Source organism: Mobula hypostoma, chromosome 1, assembly GCF_963921235.1.
Source record: "Mobula hypostoma chromosome 1, sMobHyp1.1, whole genome shotgun sequence".
Taxonomy (NCBI): domain Eukaryota; kingdom Metazoa; phylum Chordata; class Chondrichthyes; order Myliobatiformes; family Myliobatidae; genus Mobula; species Mobula hypostoma.
The window spans coordinates 38,084,656-38,108,822 of NC_086097.1; the positions used below are offsets into that span (position 1 = coordinate 38,084,656).

The 24,167-nt window shown below is 42.0% G+C and overlaps 1 protein-coding gene across 4 annotated transcripts in view; it reads left to right on the forward strand.

Annotated features, from left to right (window-relative positions):
* Positions 1-24,167, forward strand: part of rtn1a (reticulon 1a) — a 217,040-nt gene that overhangs the window by 126,166 nt on the left and 66,707 nt on the right. The window contains exon 1 of one of the 4 annotated variants that reach the window (XM_063046791.1): positions 5,182-5,434. The exons of 2 other annotated variants lie outside the window; for them this stretch is intronic. In XM_063046791.1, the coding sequence (XP_062902861.1) occupies positions 5,374-5,434 (61 nt within the window). In that variant the 5' untranslated portion in view covers positions 5,182-5,373. Of the gene's footprint in view, positions 1-5,181; positions 5,435-7,437; positions 7,466-24,167 lie in introns of those variants that run through there. One more of the 4 variants, XM_063046801.1, reaches the window with a different exon arrangement.

Here is a 24,167-nt window from a genome sequence, read left to right on the forward strand (position 1 = left end):
GAATAGTCAGCATGACTTTGACAAAGGCAGATCATGCCTTACGAGCCTGATTGAATTTTTTGAGGATGTAACTAAACACATTGATGGAGGTAGAGCAGTAGATGCAGTGAATATGGATTTCAGCAAGGCATTTGATAAGGTATCCCCTGCAAGGCTTATTGAGAAAGTCAGAAGGCATGGGATCCAAGAGGACATTGCTTTGTGGATCCAGAACTGGCTTGCCCACAGAAGGCAAAGTGGTTGTAGAGGGGTCATATTCTACATGGAGGTCAGTGACCAGTGGTGTGCCTCAGGGATCTGTACTCTTTGTGATTTTGATAAATGACCTGGATGAGGAAGTGGAGGAATGGATTAGTAAATTTGCTGATGACGCAAAGGTTGGGGGTGTTGTGGATAGTGTGGAGGGCTGTCAGAGGTTACAACGGGACATTGATAGGATGCAAAACTGGGCTGAGAAGTGGCAGATGGAGTTCAACCCAGATAAGTGTGAGGTGGTTCATTTTAGTAGGTCAAATATGATGACAGAATATAGTGTTAATGGTAAGACTCTTGGCAGCGTGGAGGATCAGAGAGATCTTGGGTTCCGAGTCCATAGGACACTCAAAGCTGCTGCGCAGGTTGATTCTATGGTTAAGAAGGCATACGGTGCATTGGCCTTCATCAATCGTGGGATTGAGTTAAGAGCCGAGAAGTAATTTTGCAGCTATATAGGACCCTGGACAGACCCCACTTGGAGTACTGTGCTCAGTTCTGGTTGCCACACTACAGGAAAGATGTGGAAACCATAGAAAGGGTGCAGTGGAAATTTACAAAGATGTTGCCTGGATTGGGGAGCATGCCTTCTGAGAATAGGTTGAGTGAACTTGGCCTTTTGTCCTTGGAGCGACAGAGGATGAGAGTCATTGATCGTATGGATGGCCAGAGGCTTTTTCCCAGGACTGAAATGGCTAGCACGAGAGGGCACAGTTTTAAAGTGCTTGGAAGTAGGTACATTTTTAAGAGTCTCTTTTTAAGAGACTCCTGGATGGATGGGTACATGAAGCTTAAAAAAATAGAGGGCTATGGGTAACCCTAGGTAATTTCTAAGGTAAGGACATGTTCGGCAGAGCTTTGTGGGCCGAAGGGCCTGTATTGTGCTGTAGGTTTTCTATGTTTCTATGAGATGCCATTTGGGAAGTCATATAGGGATAGAACATAAATCGTAGATGGTAGGGCACCACGGAATGTTATAGTTCCCTGAAAGTAGCTGCGTGGCTTTATAAGGTGGCGGCGAAGACAAATGGTATACTGGCCTGTATAGGCTAGGCATAGAACATATAAGTTTGGACTTTATGTTGCTACTTTCCAAAACTGTGAGACCGCATTTGAAGTATCATGTGCAGCTCTGGTCACCACTCCAAAGGAAGGATGTGGTTCTGCTGGAGAGAATGCCGAGGAGACTCGATGGAATCTTGCCTGGATTGATTATGGGGTATGATTGAATAAGCTAGGTTTGCTTACCCTGGAGTGAATGAGGCTGAGAAGTAACCTGATAGAGGTCTATAAAGTTATAAGATGCATAGGTGGTATAGATAGTTAAAATCTTTTCTTCATAGTAGATGTATCAAAAACAAGTGTTCATAGGTTAGAGGTGAGTGGAAGGCATTTTAAAGAGGAGTTGAGAGGTAATTATTTTTTACACAGGGAGTGGTTGATTTCCAAAATGTGCCACCAGAGCAAATGATGGAATCAGATACTGTACAATCATTACGTTCAAAAGACATTTAGGCAAACAGGTATCCTGGAAGGATACAGAAACCATTGCAGGCAAGCATTTTAGGATCAGCAAGGAGGCTGGCATGTACGTGGTACACTGTAGGGCTCATTTCTGTGTGTATGACTCTATGACTCTATCACTGCTTGATACTGTCTAGGTTTATCTTGTATCAACAGACCAAAGCCAGATGACAAGTGCGAATATACATACGCACAAATTCAAATCTGAATCAAAGCAATATCCCGGCAAATGGAACACTTTCTTCATTTAATAATTTGTTGAAAATCATCAAAAATGATCAAATGTTATAACCCACAATAGTGACAATAGTTCAGGAGTACTTCATTAGACAGGCCCTTTATGATGTCTTGATGTCATGGATAAGTGGAAGTTCTTTCTAATACCACATTTTTTCTCAATATTACACTATCTGCCAACTTGCCCCCTCAGTTAACCTGTATCTATCCCAATGCAGATTCTTTGCATTCTGTATTCTACCAGATACTCTGTCTGTCGTGGTACTGTCAACAGATCTGGTTATGATAAAGCAGCGCACACAAAATGCTGGAGGAACGCAGCAGGTCAGGCAGCATCTACGGAAGAGTAAAGAGTCGACGTTTCGGGCTGAGATTAGTCCTGATGAAGGGTCTCAGCCCAAAACGTTGACTGTTTACTCTTTTCTATAGATGCTGTCTTGCCTACAGAATTCCTCCAGCATTTTGTGTGTGTCGCTTGGATTTCCAGCAACTGCAGGTTTTCTTGTCTCTAGTTATAATAAACCTGGGCCTTTCACTCATAATAAAGATTATAAATACCTGAGCACTGATCCCCATGGCACTGCAGTAGTTATTGCTGCCAGTTCAAATATGGCCCATTTTGACAGATACGTTGATATGAAAGGTTTGGAAGGACTGAGCCAAATGACCACATCTAGGATGTTATACACAGTTCTGGTAAGAAAGTGCAGCAAAGTGTCACAAGGCCATTGCTGGGACTGGAAGGCTTGAGTTAAAAGGAAAAACTGGATAAGCTGGGATTGCTTTACCTGGAGCAAAGAAGACGGAAGGTGACTTTATTTTGTATACAAGGGGTGGTACAGTAGTGTGGTGGTTAGCACAACACTTCACAGTACCAGCGACCCGGATTCAATTCCCGCCAGTGCCTGTAGGATTTTGTCTGTTCTCCAAGTGCCCACATGGGTTTCCTCTGGGTTCCCCGGTTTCCTCCCACAGTCCAAAGATGATAGGTTAAATGTCCTTTGTAAATTGTCCCGTGATTAGACTAAGGTTAAATTGGGAGTTGCTGGGCGGCGTGACTTGAAGGGCCTATTCTGCGCTGTCTCCGTAAATAAATAAATAAAATCTTGAGAGACAGAGATGAGGTGGATAGCCATGGTCTTTTTCTCAGAGTAAGGGAATCTTAAACTTGTGGGCATGTCAAAGGTAGGAGAGGAAAGATTTAAAGTGGATCTGAAAGGCAAGTTTTTCCACATACAGGGTGGTAGGTATATGGAATGAAGTGCCAAAGGAAGTTCTAAAGACCAGTATAATGACAATATTTAAAAGACCTTTGGACAGGTTCATCAATAGGAAAGGTTAAAAAGGATATAGTCCAAATCTAGGCAGATGGGACTAGTTCTGAAAAGCACCTTATTTGGCCTGCTTGAGTTGGACCAGAAGGCCTGTTTCTATGCTGAATAACACTATGACTTCTGTATTTATGTTCTCTATGGAAAATGGCATTGACATTTGAGGGCCAGAAAGAGCAGAAAAGGCCAATTTATATGCATTTCCCACTTAACATTAACCTAGATGGTTTCTATTCTGAGATTATGCTGTGATGTTAGGCTGGAGGAGGTATGGTTGTGTTCTTTGAAGTAAAGAAGTTTGAGAGGAGGTTGCTTAAAAATGTGCAAGATCATACGCACTTCAGATGGAAAATCTATTTCCATTAGCAGATAATCCAAAGACCAGGAGACCAGAATAACTCACCCATGCCAACCAAGGTGATTTCTTGAATTAGTCCCATCTGCCTGAATTTGGCCCTTTTTTAAAAAAACTTTTCCTATCAATGAACCTGTCCAAATGTCTTTTAAATATTGTAATTATTATCTGCCTCTACCACTTCCTCTGGCACTTCATTCCATTACCTACCTGTGTGTGGAAAAAAATTGCCCCTCAGATCCCTTTTAAATCTTTCCCCTCTGACTTTTGACTCACAGCCACAAATTTTGAGCAAAAGGTACAAGGAGGGTTTGAGGAAAAACATTTCTACTTAGGGTTGTAATTTGAAATTCATGGTATCAATCAGTACTTAAAAAAAGTTAAGTGGGTAAGCACTTGGAGAGAGAATGACCTCATCCGTGCCATAAGAACCTGATGATTCGATGAGCATTAAAATGAAGAGATTGCATATTTGAAGCCCAAGGTACGACCAAATCATTTGCTGCTTTTTCATTCTGTCTGTATCCCCATCCCTGACTTTTTTTTCCCCTTACTGCATTGCCTTCCATGTCTAAGTACAAATTTGCACTTGAAATTTGTCTATCCTTACTTTGCCTGTTTCTACTTCATAAAAACACCGGTTTTGATGAAGGGTCTCGACCTGAAATGTCGACTGTTCATTTCCTATCTAGATGCTATCTGACCTGCAAAGTTCCTCTGGCATTTCTTTTTGTATGTTGCTCCATGCCGGCATCTGTGGTCTTTCTTGTGTCTCTAAAATGAGTTGTCGCTATTTTTAAGTTACATGGAATGGAGCTCTATCTCTGGATGGTGTGTGCATAGAATTATAATAGTTTTCATAAGATATGTCTATTACAACACACTTTCATAAAAATGGCATCTCTACATCTGTTTGAATTTAATACTTTGTTTTGTGATTTTTCTAGCTAATAGCAACAAAGTAGTAATGAAAGTTTTATTTCCAAAGTAATTGTTGTTCAAAGTATCAATTAATACAAAGAGTAGGTATGCTACATTGCCGAATGAAAGATTTAGATTTAATAGATTAGTGAATATATTGTTTACAGGAACGCTAGAAGGCTATTGTGATTCATGAATTCGGTCTTGTTGTTTTTGCTTGGACAGCTGATGTACAGGTTGATTTCATGATAAAAGCCAGATTTTATGATGTAATCTGTGTGGTACAGGTGGTTGATATCAAAATAAAGATAATTATTTGGAAAATTGGGCTGTTAATCTAATTACCTACTGATGGTCTTTCATGTGCTTTTTATGTGGAAGCCAGAAATCAAAACTCCTAAAAATAGATGCATCAGATCTATGTTATGTTTAATTACTCATGTTCCTGTACCATTAGGTTGATTACTTAAGTAGCTGAGTACCTGAGTCTTGTTGAACAGGAGTGAGCTGCTTTTAATTTGAAGAGAGATTTGCATTCTGTTTCAGAGGAAGAGCAATCCCCAGGGCAATTACATGGCAGTGCTGATTTGCTGCAGTGGAGACTGCAGCGTTTACATATTGCCCTCCCCTTTCCCCTGCTCTGCTTACTACACCAGTCTCCTGCCAGTACGTACTTCACCCCATAAATGCATTGGAATGCCTAACTGAATTTTCTAGTGGCCGAAATATCAGTGAGATTTTTGATGTCCCAAGATGCAGACCAGTGTGGATTCGGCGAAGATGGAATGCTTGTGGAGTTGCTGGAAGAACCAGGGTACTCAATTTGTTTGCTTGTTTTGAAAGCACTGAATCAGGAGCAGTTGTGACTGTACTAAAATGTGCTTTGTTCACCTGTGGCCCTTTCACTTGTGTTTTTATTGCAGCAGTGAAGTAATTTGTTGTGCCGTATTGTGCTGTGGTTAGGTATGGTGCAGATTAAAATTGCTGAAGGAAAGCACAAGCTACATTTTTCGTTGCTTTGTGTGTATGGCTGCAAAACCTTTCTAGAGTGAATGGTATTTGATCATCTGTGTTTATTAATTGTGAATTGATATTCCAGCTAAATAAGTAATAAGATAATATTGGAATGAATGAATCTGTTTAATTGTCATTCTCTTTCTGAGCAGCATTTAACAGTAGAGCTGTACAGCATCATTTTTCAAAGGGACACACCCATAGTGAATGCATATTTTTCTCAAAGCTGATTATTTGTTATGTAGAAAAAAGATTCCGTTTCACATTCAGACTTGCTGTTCAAAATTAATTATTTCATATATACTGTTCGTGTTGCCTCATGCAAAGCACCTAAAAGACATGCGGTGAAGATTCTGCCTGAAACAAAGTAAAAATGAACATATTCTAGTTATGAAATATACTGTTGTATGACCTACTAAAATAATTTATGCAGAGACAAGTGGGACCATTCATTTGATTATCTATTTGTAAAGAATCTAGAATCAGCTTTGGGTGTGGCCGTCTGCCTCCAATACAGTGCACAGAGGGCCTTTCAGCCATTTTTTTTCTCAGCATCACTCTGAATTCTGTCTAGACATTTTTGCAGCTGAGGTGAAGGATAATGAAGATGTCTGATTATCCTCCAAAAAGAGATTTCTTTGTATTCTCAGTGTAAGTGTCCCAGTGCTGTTCAGGGAATTTCACTAACGAGTTGCTTTTTATGATCCGAAGCCTTCGAGCATTTTCCATGCTTAACCACCTTACTTGTCACATTTTTCAAAATAGGATAAATCTGCAAAATACCCCTCCCATCTTGCAACTGTCCAGGAGTTCAAAATATAGTTAAAATCCTTTAAGGATTAATATACTGTGTGTTAAGTGCTGCAGCATCATAGTATATTTACTTGAATTATTATGTTTCAGAACAGTGTTTCAAAAAACACATTCGTAAAATGACTGTGTCCTCCTTTTGTCAATGTATAAAAACCATTGCCACTTAATTATGAATACTATTATATATGCATGGAACAGTAGTTTTTCCTTTAAATTTTGATTGTGGTTTCTTTATATGGTACAAGCTGTCTTCTTCCCCCTCAGTAAAGTATTAATTTTGAGCAATGCTGGAGGCATAGATTTTGTTTGTAAAAGTCAAAATTTCAAAATTCGAATAAATCCTAAATTGTAAACACAGGTTTTCCTACTTGTTTGAATGGGCTTGCAGATTCAATGAGAAAATCTGTCAAGTCATAAGTTTAGCAAATAAAGATACTTATTCTGCAAACAATCTGCATTATCAGGTGTACTGTGGAAAGAATCTTTCTTGAAAGAGGGTGCAGTGCTTAACAAAATGATGACGTCACAAACTTTAATATATAAAAAAAGATAAGCCATTCCCACATATCACTGGGATCCTGATGTCATTCTTGAGAGTGGATGCTACACTTACTTCATTTGAGAAAGGGCTTAAAATTTGAGGTTTTTATTTCGATGAATAATATCTTGGAGTTCTTTGCAACGACTCTGTTCTTTTTCATATAAAGAATATGAAAGAATAGTTTCATATTCCGTACATGTGAAAGTGACATTATAATGGAAGTGGAAAATAATATTTGATATTTTGAGTGCAATTGAAGCTTTTAATGACATGGAAATACACAGAAATCTGAAGCAGGAGGAGTGCTTTGAGGGTATTATGGTAATAAGGCAGTAGATGTAATTCGACAAGAGCTGGCTCCTCTCATTAAGCAGGCAAAGGCTGTTTACATCGTTTCACATCCCAGCAGGAAGTAGAAAGTCTGACTCTTTGTTTAGAATTCTATTCAGCTGAATGAATTCACAATGGCTACATTTGGTTTGTATATGCTTGATTCACTTATTATTTGGAGAAAAAAATAAATATGAAATTACTGGTACAGTTATATGTTTGGCGATGCTGCAGCGCAGTGGAGAATGTGCATATATGTAGTTAGTTAAATGCAGTGGCTGTTAATGGTTGCTGTCTTGGGTGCTGGAATTATCCTGGAACTTGTTCAAGAAAGGTTCATAGCATGCAAAAGTAGATGCTGCGGTTGTTCCTTGAGTGACCGCAGAACTATGTTTTTATTTAAAATCTGTTTGAGATTAGAGTTCATTTATATTGAAGGAAAATATTGAATTTATTTGACCTTGAGCAAAGAAATGCAATACCCTAGGGTTGTAATTTGATGCAAAGAAGACAGCTGAGCCTTGGTTTAACGTATGAGAAACCTTTTGCATCTTCGAATGTGACTAGTCGGCATTCCTAATTTTAGACATGGATCAGCAGGACGGGCCAGGGTTTCTTGCTACGTTCTGCTTTCTCCACTGATTCTTAAAGAGTTTGCTACAGATTTCAGACTGAAGTACCAGAATGGGAAATCTTACCACAAACGTAGGTACTGGCTAAGGCCACACCCGCAGCACTGGGTGCTGTTTTTTGTTTTTAGAAGAAGAAATTTGAGGTATTGTGACAGAAGCTGAAAGGGTTGATTGCTGGGATGGCCTCTGATTGGAAGGTTGAGTATAATAGGACCAAGTTGTTTGAATAATGGGTGGCACTGTGGCATAGCGGTTACCGCAATCGTTTACAGTGGCAGCAATCACCTGTCAGAGTTCGATTCCTGCTGCTGTCTGTAAGCAGTTTGTACGTTTCCCTCGTGACCACGTGGGTTTCGTTTGGGCGCTCCAGTTTCCTCCCACATTCCAAAGCCATTGGGGTTAGTCAGTTGACGCACACAAAATACTGGAGGAGCTCAGCAGGTAACGCAGCGTCAATGGAAATGAGAAAAAAACAGTCGACGTTTCGGGCCGAGACTGGAGAACTGGAAAGGAATGGGAAAACACCAGAATAAAAAGGTGGGAGGGGAAGTAGGTTAGCCGTAAGGTGATAGGTGAAGCTAAGTGGTGGGAAAGGTTAAGGGCTGGAGTGGAAGGAATCTGATAGGAGAATGGGCTAGTGGAGAAAGGAAAGGAGGAAGGGAGCCAGGGGAAAGTGATAGGCAGGTGAGAAGAGGTAAAAGGGCAGAGTGGGGAGTAAAAGAAGAGGGGAAGGGGAGGGAACTTATTTTACCAGAAGGAGAAATCGATATTCATGCCATCTGGTTGGAGGCTACCCAGATGAATATAAGACATTGCTTCTCCACCCTGAGGGTGGCCTCATCTTGGCCCAAGAGGAGGCCACGGACTGACATGTCGGTACGGGAATGGGATTTGGAATTCTAATGTTTGTTCACTGGGAAGATCCCCTTGTTGCGGATGGAGCAGAGGTGCTTGACAAAGCCGTCCCCCAATTTACGACACATCTTACCTGCATCGAGAGTACCAGACACAATAGACGAACCCAGCAGATTCGCAGGTGAAGTGTCGAAAGGACTCTTTGGGGCCCTGAATGGAGGAGATGGAGGAGGTGAATGGGCAGGTGTAGCACTGAGGCGGCTTGCAGGGATAAGTGCCAGGAGGGAGATCAATGGGGAGGGACAAGTGGACAAGTGAATCACGGACGGATCAGGGTGGGTGGGGGGAGTTAAAGATATGGTTGTTGTAAGATCCCTTTGGAGATGGCAGAAGTTGCGGAGGATTATGTGTTGGATGTGGAGGATCATGGGTTAATAGGTAAGGACAAGAGGAACTCTATCATTGTTAAGGCAGCAGGAAGATGGGGTGAGCATGGAGGTTCGTGAAATGGAGGCGATGCGGGTGAGGGCGGCATCAGTAGTGGAGGAAGGAAACCCCGTTCTTTGAAGAAGGAAGTCATCTCTGATGTCCTGGAAAGGAAAACCACATCCTTGGGAACAGATGCAGCAGAGGCAAAGAGGAAAAGGGAACAACATTTTTACAGGAGTTGTGGTATGCTTTGGTGGCACCAGAAACATGGCAACACTTGTGGGCTGCCGCCTCCCACAATCCTCAAAGACTGTGTTGGTTGTTGCTGGTAAACAATGCATTTCACTGTATATTTCAATGTACATGTGACAATGTGACAAATAAAGATAATCTTTAATCTTTGGAGTTTAGAAGAATTACCTTAATAAAATTAAATATCTGTAGAAGACATGATAGTGTTTCTTTGGTAGAAGAGTCTGGAATCAAAGGATGTAACAATGGTACAAGTTGCCAGCAATATTCTCTACTCAAAGGCTGTGAACCTTTGGGATTCTGTGCGTAAGCTTAGTCATTGAGATTTTCAAGATCAATAGATTTTTGAACCCATGTGACTCATGGCAATCAAACATGAAAGCAAAGAGCAAAAATCAAATAATTTTGCTGTATAGTACAACAGGCTCAAAGAGTCGTGTCTCCTTGGAAAGGTTCATTGAAATGCTCATTGAAAGATTGAGCTAGAAGCTTTGAGAAGAGATAAGAAGCAACTCCAATTCCCACTATACTTTGTGAACGTAAAGGTAAAGTGTCTACCAAAACTTCTTTTTCAATCTTTTTATTAAATTTCAGATTAATATACATAACAATACTAATGATACAAAGAGATGGGTATAACATTGATAATGGTTAACATATACAAACATAATTCGAGTAAAATATATAATTCAAGCCTCCCAATCTCTGAGTAATTGAACATGAAAAAGAGTTTTATAAAGAAACTAAAACAAAACAAAACAAAGACTGGGCTGTCCTATTCCCTGGGATAAAAACATTATTTGTCATTAACTCTGCTCCTCTATAGATAAACAAAAGATTATTTTAAAAAAAGGGTTCTGAAAGGGACAACTTGTATCATATGAAAATGTTGAATAAATGGTCTCCAGGTTTCTTCAAATTTAACTGAAGAATCAACCATACCACTCCTAATTTTTTCCAGGTTTAAACATAGTATAGTTTGAGAAAACCATTGAAAAGTAGTGGGGGGATCAGAATCTTTCCACTTAAGTAAGATGGATCTTTTAGCTATTAGTGTAACAAATGCAATCAAAAGGCAAGCTGAAACGGATAAATGACCAACATCTGTCACTGGTAATCCAAAAATTGCAGTAATAGGGTGAGGTTTTAAATTAATATGCAAAACTGTTGAAATAATATCAAAAATGTCTTTCCAATATTTATCTAAAAGAGGGCAAGACCAAAACGTATGTGTCAGAGAGGCCACCTCAGAGTTACATCTGTCACACACAGGATTTTAAAAACTTGACAAAGAACTAGAATCTGAAGGAATCTTTCCTGGAACTCCTACCAAAGATATCTCCATTGAATGAACTGCAACAGTTCAAAAAGAAAGCTTTTTTCAAATTCATCTCTTGGGCAACAATGGCTGGTTTTGCTGACAAAAGCAACTTTCTAAGAATTTTATTAAGACCATAAGACATAAGAGCAGAATTAGGCTATTTGGCCCATCAAGTCTGCTCTGCTATTCCATTGTGGCTGATTTATTATCTTTCTCAGCCCCATTCTCCTGCCTTCTCTCTGTAAGGCCCTTACTAATCAAGATCCTATCAGCCTCCATCTTAAATAAACCCAATGACAGCCTCCACAGCTGTCTGTGGCAATGAATTTCACAGATTCACTACCCTCTGGCTAAAGAAAATATGAGAAATTAAATATATGAGAATGTAGACATTTTTGGTAGGCTTGCAAATGACACCAAAATTGTTGGTATAGTGGACAGTGAAGAAAGTTATCCAATGTTATAGCAGGGTATAAATCAACTGGGAAAGTGGACAAGGGAGTTGGAGATGGAATCTAACTCTGGCAAATAAAAAGTCACACCTTCTGGGAAGTTGAACCAGGGCAGGACATGTACAGTGAATGGTGTTGAATAGAGAGACCTTAGGCTACAGGTATGTAGTTCTCTGAATATTGGAACACATTGATAAGGAAGGCATATGGTTTGCTTGCCTCCTGTAACTTCGTGAGGTTAGTTGCACTGGGAGAAATATGGGAAATTAGTTTTTTTTTTACATAGTAGCAATGGAATGGAGCCCCATTGAGGTAAACCCAATGCTACTTAATCATTCAGCAATGCCCCTTACCGTACCAGATCCCTGAATAGTGAATACTCTTACCATGGCCTACAGTAGACCTAGATCATAACCTCCATTTCTGGGAACAGCTCTTCTGTAACCACGTAGCACACCTGTTTGATGCATTAGCATTTCTGCCCTTTGTGAAACAGTAAGATATGGTGACTTTATTGCTTACTTTGCAAATGGGTAATTTGTGTATCAGTTCTCCTAGCTTCCACCCAATTTATGGCCAATTATATAGCCAGGACATAGGCACTGATAATGGTGTCAGTTCTAAAGTCAGCAACTTGGGAAAACATAAAATGGCTGGTATACCAATCGGAATGCAGAAGGTGAGGAGATGATCTAGCACAGGGTTTCCCAACTTTTTTTATGCTATAGACCAATACCATTAAGTAAGGGGTCCATGGACCCCAGGTTGAAACCCCTAACCTAGCAGCCGGTTCAGGGTTAAGAGCCTGCGGTAGAAAAGGTCTTACCAAAACACAGGCCTCAGCATTACTCTCATGCCTCGTATATGGCTGGATTTTGCAACAGTTGCATGATTTGCATTTATTAATTAGTTACTCCCTGTAGTCTCATCAGCAACATCAACATTAACAGGGGATTGGAAGGAAATGGGGTTCTTCATTTTAACTGTTCCCTGTTCTTTTCCCATCTCTCACAAAGTGAAAATTCCTTTTAAGCATTTTAACTATTTTGGTCAAATCAACCTTTCTTGGTATTCTTTCCATTAATGTTGATAGTTTGTTAGTGGCTTCTGCAAAAGCATCACTCTCTGGCTCTAAAGCAGAAGTGAAGTATCTTTGTTTTTCATGTAGCAGCACCTTCGCTCCATCCGACAAAAGCAGAACTTCCTGGTGGCCAAGCATTTTAATTCTCATGCCCAATCCCGTTCCAACATGCGCCAAGATGAGGCCATCCTCAGGGTGGAGGAGCAACACTTTATATTCTGTCTGGGTAGCCTCCAACCCGATGACATGAATATCAATTTTCTCCTTCTGGTTTAAAGAAAAGTCTCTCACCCTCCCCTCATTTTCTATTCCCCATTCTGGCCTCTTACCTCTTCTCACCTCCCCTGGGTCCTCCCCTCCTTCCCTTTCTTCTGTGGTGCACTGTCCTCTCCTATCAGATTCCTCCTTTTCCAGCCCTTGACCTTTCCAACCCACCTGGCTTCACCTAACACCTTCTAGCCATCATCCTTCCCCTCCCCCCTCCATTTTCTTTTTCGGTCTTCCCCCTTCCTTTCCTGTCCTGAAGAAGGGTCTCAGCCTGAAAGGTTGACTGCTTATTCATTTCCATAGATGCTGCCTGACCAGCTGAGTTCCTCCAGCATTTTGTACGTGTAACTCTACCAGTTAAAACTTTGAAGAACCTGGAATTTTTTAGGTCCATTGGTTCAGTCTGTTTTATTAAGTTGGTCAGAAATGATGTGTGTGTTGAGGGGATGAGTGAAAAGGGGACATTTTCTCCTTGGGGCTGTTTGTTCTGAAATAGATATTTTTCAAAATTCACAATAGTTGTTGCCTTTATAGTTAATGTCAGTTGTATTATTTTTAGAACCTGACCGGTAGGGTGACCAGCCATTTCACAAATGCCCAACCCTGGTTCCACAGGGCAGTTTGGCCTACAACTTGTAGTCAGTAGTGAATTGGTAATGTTCTCTGCAGACATCAAGAGGAAATTACATTTACCCTATATGGTTCATCTACCCCAAAATCAGCAGTACAGGGCCCAGCAGTGAAATCCTCCATGTTAACTCCATGTGGGTGGAGCCAAAACTTGGTCTGCCCACAAATACTGAAAAAGCAACTGGCAAACCACATCAGCCCAGTGATTCTCCCTGCTGAAAAGGAACAGTAGTTTAGAAACAATGGTAGTGTAGAAGCAGGAATAGACCTTATAGAACATAGAACGGCACAGTGCGGATCATTCAGCCCATGATGTTGTGCCAACCTTTTAACCTACTTCAAACTAAATCTAACACTTCCCTCCTACATAACCCTCCATTTTTCTATCATCCATGTTCCTATCTAAGAGTCTGTTAAATGGCCCTAATGTTTCTCCCTCTACCACCACCTCTGGCAGCATGTTCCATAGGCCCACTAATCTCTGTGTAAAAAAAACACACACTACTTCTGACACCCCACCTATATTTTCCTCCAGTCATTTTAAAATTATGCTCTCTCATATTAGATATTTCTGCCATAGGAAATATGGTACTGGCTGTCATAGAACATAGAAATCTACAGCACATTACAGGCCCTTCGGCCCATAATGTGCTGACCATGTAATCTACTCTAGAGACTGCCTAGAATTTCCCTAGCGCATAGCCCTCTATTTTTCTAAGCTCCATGTACCTATCTAAGAGGCTCTTAAAAGACCCTATTGTATCCACCTCTACCACCGCCGCTGGCAGTGCATTCCATGCACCCACCACTCTGTGTGAAAAACTTACCCCTGACATCTTCTCATATTTCCAAGCACCTTAAAACTATGCTGCCTTGTGTTGGCCATTTCAGCCCTGGGAAAAAGCCTCTGACTATCCACACGATCAATGCCCCTCATCATCTTATACACCTCTCATCCTCCACAATGGACAGCCTGTCACGGCCCCTTCTCACATCATCTAATGCAGGGATTCTCTCTGTGGTGTCCACAGCTGCACTTTGGGTCACTCCCAGGCAGACACGGGAAAGTAACATGGGAGTGTACTGAAGAGGTGGGAACATGCTTTCAGTGGGACCATAGTGCAAAGTTGCAGTATAATGTATTTCTGCCCTTTTCCACATAGACAAAGAGTGTACTCGGCATAAAGCACATACATCAGCTCAGTTGTTTTTCACTTGGTACAATATTCCCTCTGCCTGGTCAGTTCAGAAGAGTATGAAGGTAGAGGGTTAGCTGTTCCAGACTACTGTGAGAAAGAATTTCTGCAGCCCGAGTCTTTTCAATTAGTTTGGGGGATATGGGATTTGTGAAGAGATTGGCTTTGAGCTGATAGTTCACCAATAATTCAGCAGTAGAGGTGCAGACACTCAAATCAAACCCCTAGGGGGTTGTCTGTTGGAGGGTCCAGTATGGACTGTAGAAGACCTGGGATCCATATATTCTGGTGCAGTGTGGATAAGAGTAACCAACCTTCTCCTCTAGTTGATCTTTGTAAACCTCATACCACGGGTCTTGGGCTTGTCCGGACCTCACAGTCCTACCCCCTTTGCCACTTCCTAATCACCACGAGACGTAATCCAGGATATTAGTGTGGGTTCACATATATCTGTGCGTGACTTTTTTTTAATGTGAGGAGTCTGGTGCAGGGGCAGCCAACTTGCGCTACTTGACAGATCAGGATCAGGGTCCGGTGGCATGGCATGCAAGATGACTGGGGACCCTTCCTCTGTCTTCATTGCCGTGGTGATGTGTCATCATCTTCTGCCAGCTCCACCATTTAGGTCTTGGCTGGATTGCTGTCTGTCTGGAACCATCCCCCTGACCTTACTGCCATAGGTGACCTTACCAGGAACTAAGTGCCAAATGTTTAAACTCCGTATGGCATCACTCTCGGGATCTCAGAAACTCACACGCCTCTCCATCACAACGAGGTGATGAACCTCAGAGAAGAGCCATGAGAGTAAAGTCCAACTTGTACTTTCTATCGTGCCTCTCCACCACGACAAGAGAAGACCCGTGATCTAGCTGACTGCAGACTGTAAAATCCAGCTTGTATTTTCTATCGTGCCTCTCCACCACGACAAGAGAAGACCTATGATCTAGCTGACTGCAGACTGTAAAATCCAGCTTGTATTTTCTCTCACTTAAGATTTAAAAAGAACAATAAAGAACAAAAGAACAACTGGTTAGGCCAAGGTACCTTGACATGTCAAATGACTATTTCTGACATTCAGAAATCATATTTACAGAACTATTCAAGGAAAGCAAAGAGAAAGTAGCATGTATGCAGCCCTATCATTTGGGAACACCGCCTAGTGACAGCTTAAGGTTATTTGTATGGTTTCTGCCTGCCTGGAGTTCAGGACTGTCTGTTTGACAATGCAGACAACCAGAACTGTAGCTTTGGTTTAAGATGGCGCAGGTGAACCATAGCAACGACTTGCTGGTATCAGACTAAACTACTAATTACTTTATTAATCACATTTTTTTTCAAAAACAATAATTGCAATCAGTAGCTTGTATTTTCCTTTTCAGATTTGAGCTTTCAGCCACATTTACACACTGGCATTTTTGTGGTGTGAACTGAAGTTTCAAAGGTGCAAGAAGGTTGTGTCATGGCATGTACAGGTGGAATCAAGGCAGCGGGGCCTGAGCCTGAAAGCGGGGAATGAGCCAATGTTTGGCCACGGAGTGGACTTTGGAGGCAATTTGAAGTGGCAGAACTGAGGCGAGACGGAGTCAGGGCAGCGAGGCCTGGGCCTGAGAGCGAGGAACAAGTGATATTGGACCAATTTAAGTGCCGGGCCAGATTAGAAAGGTCAGCTATGGGCCAGGTAGAGGCAGTGGGTCCCAGGTCCAAGAGTATATTGAAGTGGCAGGGCCTGGAGCTAAGTGTGAAGAGCAGACCCGCTGTTCGGCTGATTTAAGCATTGAGCCAGATTGGAAAGGTCAGGGTGTTGGGTCGGTGGAGAGGGACGGCCAGTGTTCAGCTCGCTCACTGCTTGTAAGGTTAACTCATCTCCGCGCTAGATGTAACTTGCTTACTTTAATTGTTTGCACAATTTTTTTTTCTACACACTGGGTATATGACAAGCTTCTGTTTTTCAATGGGCTCTATTAGGTTTCTTTGTTTTCTGGCTGCCTGTGAGGCGATGAATCTCAATGTTGTATATAGTATAGATACTAAATGTACTTTAAACTTGGAACTTTGAAATGAGCCACTGCTGTAGACATGAATCCAAATGGACTGCTGCTGAAAGGCAAAGGAGCCTGAAAATAGACTAGGGTCACTAACGTCAGGGCCTTGATTCTGCTGTTGATCAAAATCAGCCAGAAGACCAACAGACTGGTACTCCTCCCTACTGAAAGCAGGCAGCGGCCAACATTAAATCCTAAAACTCGAAGCAGGAGTCCCTAAAGCCATTCAATTAAATCACAGCTTGTCCTGCAGGCCAAGTGAGGGCAGATTCCCATAGAAACGTAGAAAACCTACAGCACAATACAGGCCCTTCGGCCCACAAAGCTGTGCCGAACATGTCCCTACCTGAGAAATTACCTAGGGTTGCCCTCTATTTTTCTGAGCTCCACGTACCTGTCCAGGAGTCTTTTAAAAGACCCTATCGTATCCACCTCCACCACCGTCGCCGGCAGTCCATTCCACGCAGTCACCACACTCTGCGTTTTTAAAAAAAAAACTTACCCCTGACATCTCCTCTGTATTTACTTCCAAGCACCTTAACACTGTGCCCTCTCATGTTAGCCATTTCAGCCCTGGGAAAAAGCCTCTGACGATCCACATGATCAACGCCTCTCATCTTATACACCTCTATCAGGTCACCTCTCATCCTCTATTACTCCAAGGAGAAAAGGCCAAGCTCACTCAACCTATTCTCATAAGGCATGCTCCCCAATACAGGCAACATCCTTATAAATCTCCTCTGCACCCTTTCTGTAGTTTCCACATTCTTCTTTTAGTGAGGCAACCAGAACTGAGCACAGTACTCCAAGTGGAGTCTGACCAGGGTCCTATATAGCTGCAAGATTACTTCTCGACTCCTAAACTCAGTCCCACGATTGATGAAGGCCAGTGCACCATATGCTTTCTTAACCACGGAGTCAACCTGCACAACAGCTTTGAGTGTCTTATGGACTCGGACCCCAAGATCCCTCTGATCCTCCACACCGCCAAGAGTCTTACCATTAATACTATATTCTGCCATCATATTTGACCTACCAAAATGAACCATCTCATACTTATCTGGGTTGAACTCCATCTGCCACTGCTCAGCCCAGTTTTGCATCCTATCAATGTCTCGCTGTAACCTCTGACAGCCCTCCACATTATCCACAACACCTCCAACCTTTGTGTCATCAGCAAATTTACTAACCCATCCCTCCACTTCCTCATCCAGGTCATTTATAAAAATCACGAAGAGTAGGGGTTCCAGAACAAATCCCTGAGGCACCCCACTGGTGACCAATCTCTATGCAGAATATGACTCATCTACAACCACTCTTTGCCTTCTGTGGGCAAGCCAGTTCCAGATCCACAAAGCAATGTCCCCTTGGATCCCATGCCTCCTTACTTTCTCAATAAACCTTACATGGGGTACCTTGTCAAATGCCTTGCTGAAATCCATGTATACTTATATTCCGTCTGGGTAGCCTCCAAGCTGATGGCATGAACATTGACTTCTCTAACTTCCGTTAATGCCCCTCCTCCCATTCTTACCCCATCCCTTATTTATTTATTTATTTGTTGTTTTTTATTTTTTCCTTTTTTCCCCTCTCTCTGTCCCTCTCACAATTACTCCTTGCCTGCTTTCCATCTTCCTCTGGCGCTCCCCTCCCCCTTTCTTTCTCCCTAGGCCTCCCGTCCCATGATCCTCTCCCTTCTCCAGCCTTGTATCCCTTTGGCCAATCAACTTTCCAGCTCTTAGCTCTATCCCTCCCCTTCCTGTCTTCTCCTATCATTTTGGATCTCCCCCTCCCCCTCCCACTTTCAAATCTACTATCCCTTCTTTCAGTTAGTCCTGTTGAAGGATCTCGGTCTGAAACGTCGACTGTGCTTCTTCCTATGGATGCTGTCTGGCCTGCTGCGTTCCACCAGCATTTTATGTGTGTTGCTTGAATTTCCAGCATCTGCAGATTTCCTCGTGTTTGCGTCCATATACACTACGTCTATTGCTCTACTTTCATCAATGTGTTTAGTCACATCCTCAAAAAATACAATCAGGCTCATAAGGCACGACCTGCCTTTCGCAAAGCCATGCTGACTATTCCTAATCATATTATGCCTCTCCAGATGTTCATAAATCCTGCCTCTCAGGATCTTTTCCATCAACTTACCAACCACTGAAGTAAGACTCACTGGTCTATAATTTCTTGGGCTATCTCTACTCCCTTTCTTGAATAATCCGCAACCCTCCAGTCCTCCGGAACCTCTGCTGTCCCCATTGATGATTCAAAGATCATCGCCAGAGGCTGAGCAACCCATAGCCCATGATTTTCTTGTTATCTGAATATCTCTTAATTTCCATATTCAATTCATTCTGCAACTGAACACTGACAACAAAATTCTAAATATTTGTATTCCTGTACATGTTTATCTGAAGATTGCAAGTACGAATGTAATGTGAAAAGGATAGAATCCCAGCACATCGAACTGGAATACATGATTTAGCCCTTTCTCCAACTTGGATGTCAGAATTCAGCTGCTGCATATTCGTAGATGGGGACTCTGGATGTAGGTTTGATTCCAATATGACATTCAAGTTGCATGCACACATTTGGCATTGTTCCTACTGGAAAAGATATTGGAGAAAGCATTAGTACATGCATTGCCACTGCCACCTGCAAGAATCAATAGCTCATGGTATAATGTGCATGCTCAGTGCTCCAGACAATACCATGTATTACCCTCATAGAGCTAGGCATGCATGCCCAACAAGGTAGAGTCAGCTTCCCTGTCTACCACTCAATCTGGCACTATTTAAAAGCATAATTGATTACTTGAAGATTACTTGCTGGTTGATTTCTACTGAATTTTGCTTTGGTTCAGTATGTATCTGCAGCTTTTCAGATTGTTGTCTTAAGTCGTTCACCCAGAACTGAAGAAACAGTCTTGCTGTAAAACTTATGTGAATAGCTGGACATGTTTTAGTGTTCATTCCTCTGTGGGAGGAATAGGAGGAATCAGCTGATGGTACAGAGCATGGGACAAACTGCTGGACGAGAGAGGGAGTGGGAGAAGAGTCTATAGCAAGCAGCCTTCCATATACTCAACAGTTTTGGAGGAAAGGTTCTTTTATTTGATCCTTAATAATGGATGAAGTATCTGTAATTCATTAAAGATATCCCCATTGAAATATTCTTCAGCCCCAGACTCCCATGAGGATGGCTTTACTGCTGAATATTGGTGACTGTCTTCTGTGTGCTTTTGTCTGTGAGCTGTGGTTCACTATACTTTGGGGAAGTCTACTGACCTTGCAAGGCCACATGTTTGCTACTGCTATGTGCTGACGAGAGGAAGTAAAATGCTCTCAGAATTCTTGCCATTGGTGTCCTTTATCTGATGTTTTATGACAAACTGGAATATGTTGTGGATGTCTCCATGGCCTCAGGAAGCCCTGGTGTAATAACTGCAAGCCCACACTGAAGGACGGGAGCAAGCCCGCGATAGCAGCAGTGACACTTTGATTCTGTCAAACTGAATTAGCATGGCGGAAATGTCACTCTCATTGCAGCATCCATTCGTTATGTGAATCTGGTTGTACTTCAGTGCAAGTTGACTGAAATTGCTCATCAATTGCTGTGTGATTACAGTTGTCCCAGTGGAGATGGTCATCTCCTCCATGTTTAGAACAAAAAAAAATGGCATGTCAGTTCTGTGAAAAGTTTGGCAAGGTTCTGACTCCCAGATGGTATATGGCCACCCTGGTCCAGGCACGTTACTACCAATGACATAGGTGGAAAAAGGGATGAGGTCCTGAAGAGAGAATAAAATGAACTAGGTAGAAAGCAGGACCTCTGGGGTAGTAATCTCTGGATTACAGCCTGTGTCATGTGCCAGTGAAGGTAAAAATAGGATGATATGGCAAATGAATATGTGGCTGAAGAACTGGTAGAGGAGACAGGGTTTCAGATTTGTGGATCATTGGGGTAGGTATGATCTTTACAAAAGGGGACAGGTTACACCTGAACTCAAGGGGACCAGTATCCATGTGAGCAGGTTTGGTAGAGTTGTTGGGGTGGATTGAAACTAGGTTGACAGGGGAAATAGGAACCAGAGTGTTGAGTCAGGAGATGGAGCAGTTGGCGTAAAGGTAGATGCAACATTGGGAGAGACTGTAAGGAAGTTTAGGGCATATTTCAGTCAGTTGGATGTATTTACTTTAGTGCAACCGGCGTCAGGAACAAGAATGATGAACTATAAACGTGGACCTGGATTTGGTTGTCACTAGAGCAGTAATGGCTGCTGTATGTTCCGGGCTGTAGATGTTTCAAAGCGGATGGGTGTGTGGGGGTAAAAGAGGTGGGGGAGTGGGATTGATAATCAGGGATACTATCACAGCTGCAGAAAGAGAGGACATTATAGATGGATCATCTACTGAGCAGTGTGGGTGCAAGTGTAAACAGGAAAGGAGCAATCACTCTACTGGGATTATTCTAGAACACCCCCCCCCCCACCAAAAGTAACAGAGACATTAAGGAGCACATCACAAGGCAGATTTTGGAAAGGTGTAAAAATAACATGATTGACTTCAACTTCACTAACTTTGATTGGGACCTCCTTAGTGCAAAGGTCTTAGATGGGGCTGAATTTGTTAAGTTTGTCGAAGTATGCCTGACAATATATAGACAGGCCAACTAGAGAAGAGGCCATACTGGATCTAGTTCCAGACAATAAACTTGATCATGTGACAGATCTCTCAGTGGGAGAGCATTTTGGAGATAGAACATAGAACAGTAGAGCACAGTGTAGGCCCTTCGGCCCACAATGTTGTGCCGACCCTCAAATCCTGCCTCCCATATAACCCCCCCACCTTAAATTCCTCCATATACCTGTCTAGTAGTCTCTTAAACTTCACTAGTGTATCTGCCTCCCCCACTGACTCAGGCAGTGCATTCCACGCACCAACTACTCTCTGAGTCAAAAACCTTCCTCTAATATCCCCCTTGAACTTCCCACCCCTTACCTTAAAACTATGTCCTCTTGTATTGAGCAGTGGTGCCCTGGGGAAGAGCCGCTGGCTATCCACTCTATCTATTTCTCTTATTATCTTGTACACCTCTGTCATGTCTCCTCTCATCCTCCTCCTCTCCAAAGAGTAAAGCCCTAGCTCCCTTAATCTCTGATCATAATGCATACTCTCTAAACCAGGCAGCATCCTGGTAAATCTCCTCTGTACCCTTTCCAATGCTCCCGCATCCTTCCTATAGTGAGGCAACCAGAACTGGACACAGTACTCCAATTGTGGCCTAACTAGTTTTATAGAGCTGCATCATTACATCGTGACTCTTAACTCTATCCCTCAACTTATGAAAGCTAACACCCCATAAGCTTTCTTAACTACCCTATCTACCTGTGAGGCAACTTTCAGGGATCTGTGGACATGTACCCCCAGATCCCTCTGCTCCTCCACACTACCAAGTATCCTGCCATTTACTTTGTACTCTACCTTGGAGTTTGTCCTTCCAAAGTGTACCACCTCACACTTCTCCGGGTTGAACTCCATCTGCCACTTCTCAGCCCACTTCTGCATCCTATCAATGTCTCTCTGCAATCCTCGACAATCCTCTACACTATCTACAACACCACCAATGTTTGTGTCGTTTGCAAACTTGCCAACCCACCCCTCTACCCCCACATCCAGGTTGTTAATAAAAAACACAAAAAGTAGAGGTCCCAGAACAGATCCATGTGGGACCCCACTCGTCATAATTCCCTGACCTTTACAGGGGTAGGAGCAGTCAGTACGGAAAGGTATTTAATTGGGGGAAGGTAAATAATGCTATTAAGCAGGAACTTGGGCGCGTAAATTGGCAACCGATGTACTCTAGGAAATACGCATTGGAAATGTGGGCGTTGCATTGGTTTCTGGATAGATTTCTTCCATTGAGGCAGGGAAAAGAAGGTCATGGTTGACAAGGGATGTGGAACATCTTGTCAAGTTGAAGAAAGAAGCTTACTTATGGTTTAGGAAGCAAGGATCAGACATGCTCTGGAGATTTATAGATTAGCCAGGAAGGAGCTTAAGAAGGAATGTAGGAGAACTAGAAGGGGACATGAAAAAGGCTTTGGTGAGTAGGATTAAGAAAAACCTTACAGCATTCTACACATACTGGAAGAACAGGAGGTTGACTAGAGTGAAGGTAGGACCAATCAGGGATAAGAGAGGAAACGTGCTTGAAATCCTTAAGTACTTTGCTTCAGTATTCGCCAGTGAGAGATCTTGACAAATGTGAAGTCAGCGTAGAACAGGCTAATATGCTGGAGCATGTCAAAATTAAGAAAGAGTAGGTGCTGGAAATTTGAAAAACATTAACAATTAAAGATAGCTTTATGTACGTCAAGCATTGAAACATTCAGTGATATGTATTGTTTGCATCAACAAGCAACACACTCCAAGATGTGCTGGGGGTAGCCCACAAGTGTTGGCATGCTTCCGGTGCCAAGAAGGCGTTATAGTGTGTTGGTTTTCAGTAGTTAGGGGGTTGAGTTCAAGAGGCACGAGGTCATGTTGCAGTTCTATAAAAATCTGGTAAAGTGTTGTGTTCAGTTCTGGTCACCTTTATTACAGGAAGGATATGGAAGCTTTAGAGAGGGCGCAGAAGAGATTTACCAGGATGCTGTCTGATTAAAGAGCTTGTATTATGAGGAAAGGTTGAGTGAGCTAAGGCTTTTATCTTTGGAGTGAAGGAGGCTGAGAGGTGACTTGATAGAGGTGTATAAGATGATAGGAGGCATCAGTAAAGCGGACATCCAACACCTCTTTCCCAGGGCAGAAATGATGGCTAAGATGAGAGGGCATAATTTTGAGGTGATTGGAGGAAAGTATAGTGTAATGTCAGTTTTTTTTTGTAATTTATTTTTTATTGAGTTTCATTATCAAACAAACATTTCCGTAAGATATATTTCAGATACTGTACATATATATCATATAATCATATTTGTCATAAATCTCCACATAATGTTTATCTGAGGTATACACCTATAGAAAGAAGAGGAAAGAAAGAACAATCGAAAGAAGAAAACTATGTACAGAGTAGGGAGTGATTTTTTTTTACAACATATTGATTGTGAGAATAAAATCAGGCCTTTGAGGTGTTATGTAGTTAAACCATTTTTTTCCAGTATGAATAAAATTGTTCCAACTTATGATTAACAGATGTTGTTATCTTCTCCATTTTATAAATGTCCATTGTAATTTCCATCCATACATTTAAAGTTGGGCTCTCCTGAGATAACCATTTCCTGCTAAGGGTCTTTTTACCAGCCACCAGCAGTACATTCATTAAATATTTATATTTATCTCTTTTCAACCATTCTTGAGGTATATACCCAAAATATATGGTTTTACTCTCTAAATGTATTTATCTGTTAGTATATCATTGAAATTTGCAGAATATATAACTTAATCGATCTACTCCCTGAACAAATAAGAATCAAGAAAAGTGAATAATAAGAAGAAAGGTAAGGAAGGTGTGGTTCCAAGGCTGGGGTCTCCAGATGACCCTGGGTTGGGCTAGGAGAAAAGTCTAGCCGTGGGGGATAGCCCCTCCTACCTGTGGGTTGAGGGCCCTCGCTGCAGTACCGATAAAAGTAATAAAAAAAAACTATGTCTATTACACAGAAGTGATTTCCCTGTGTATTCCTCCCATGTATAT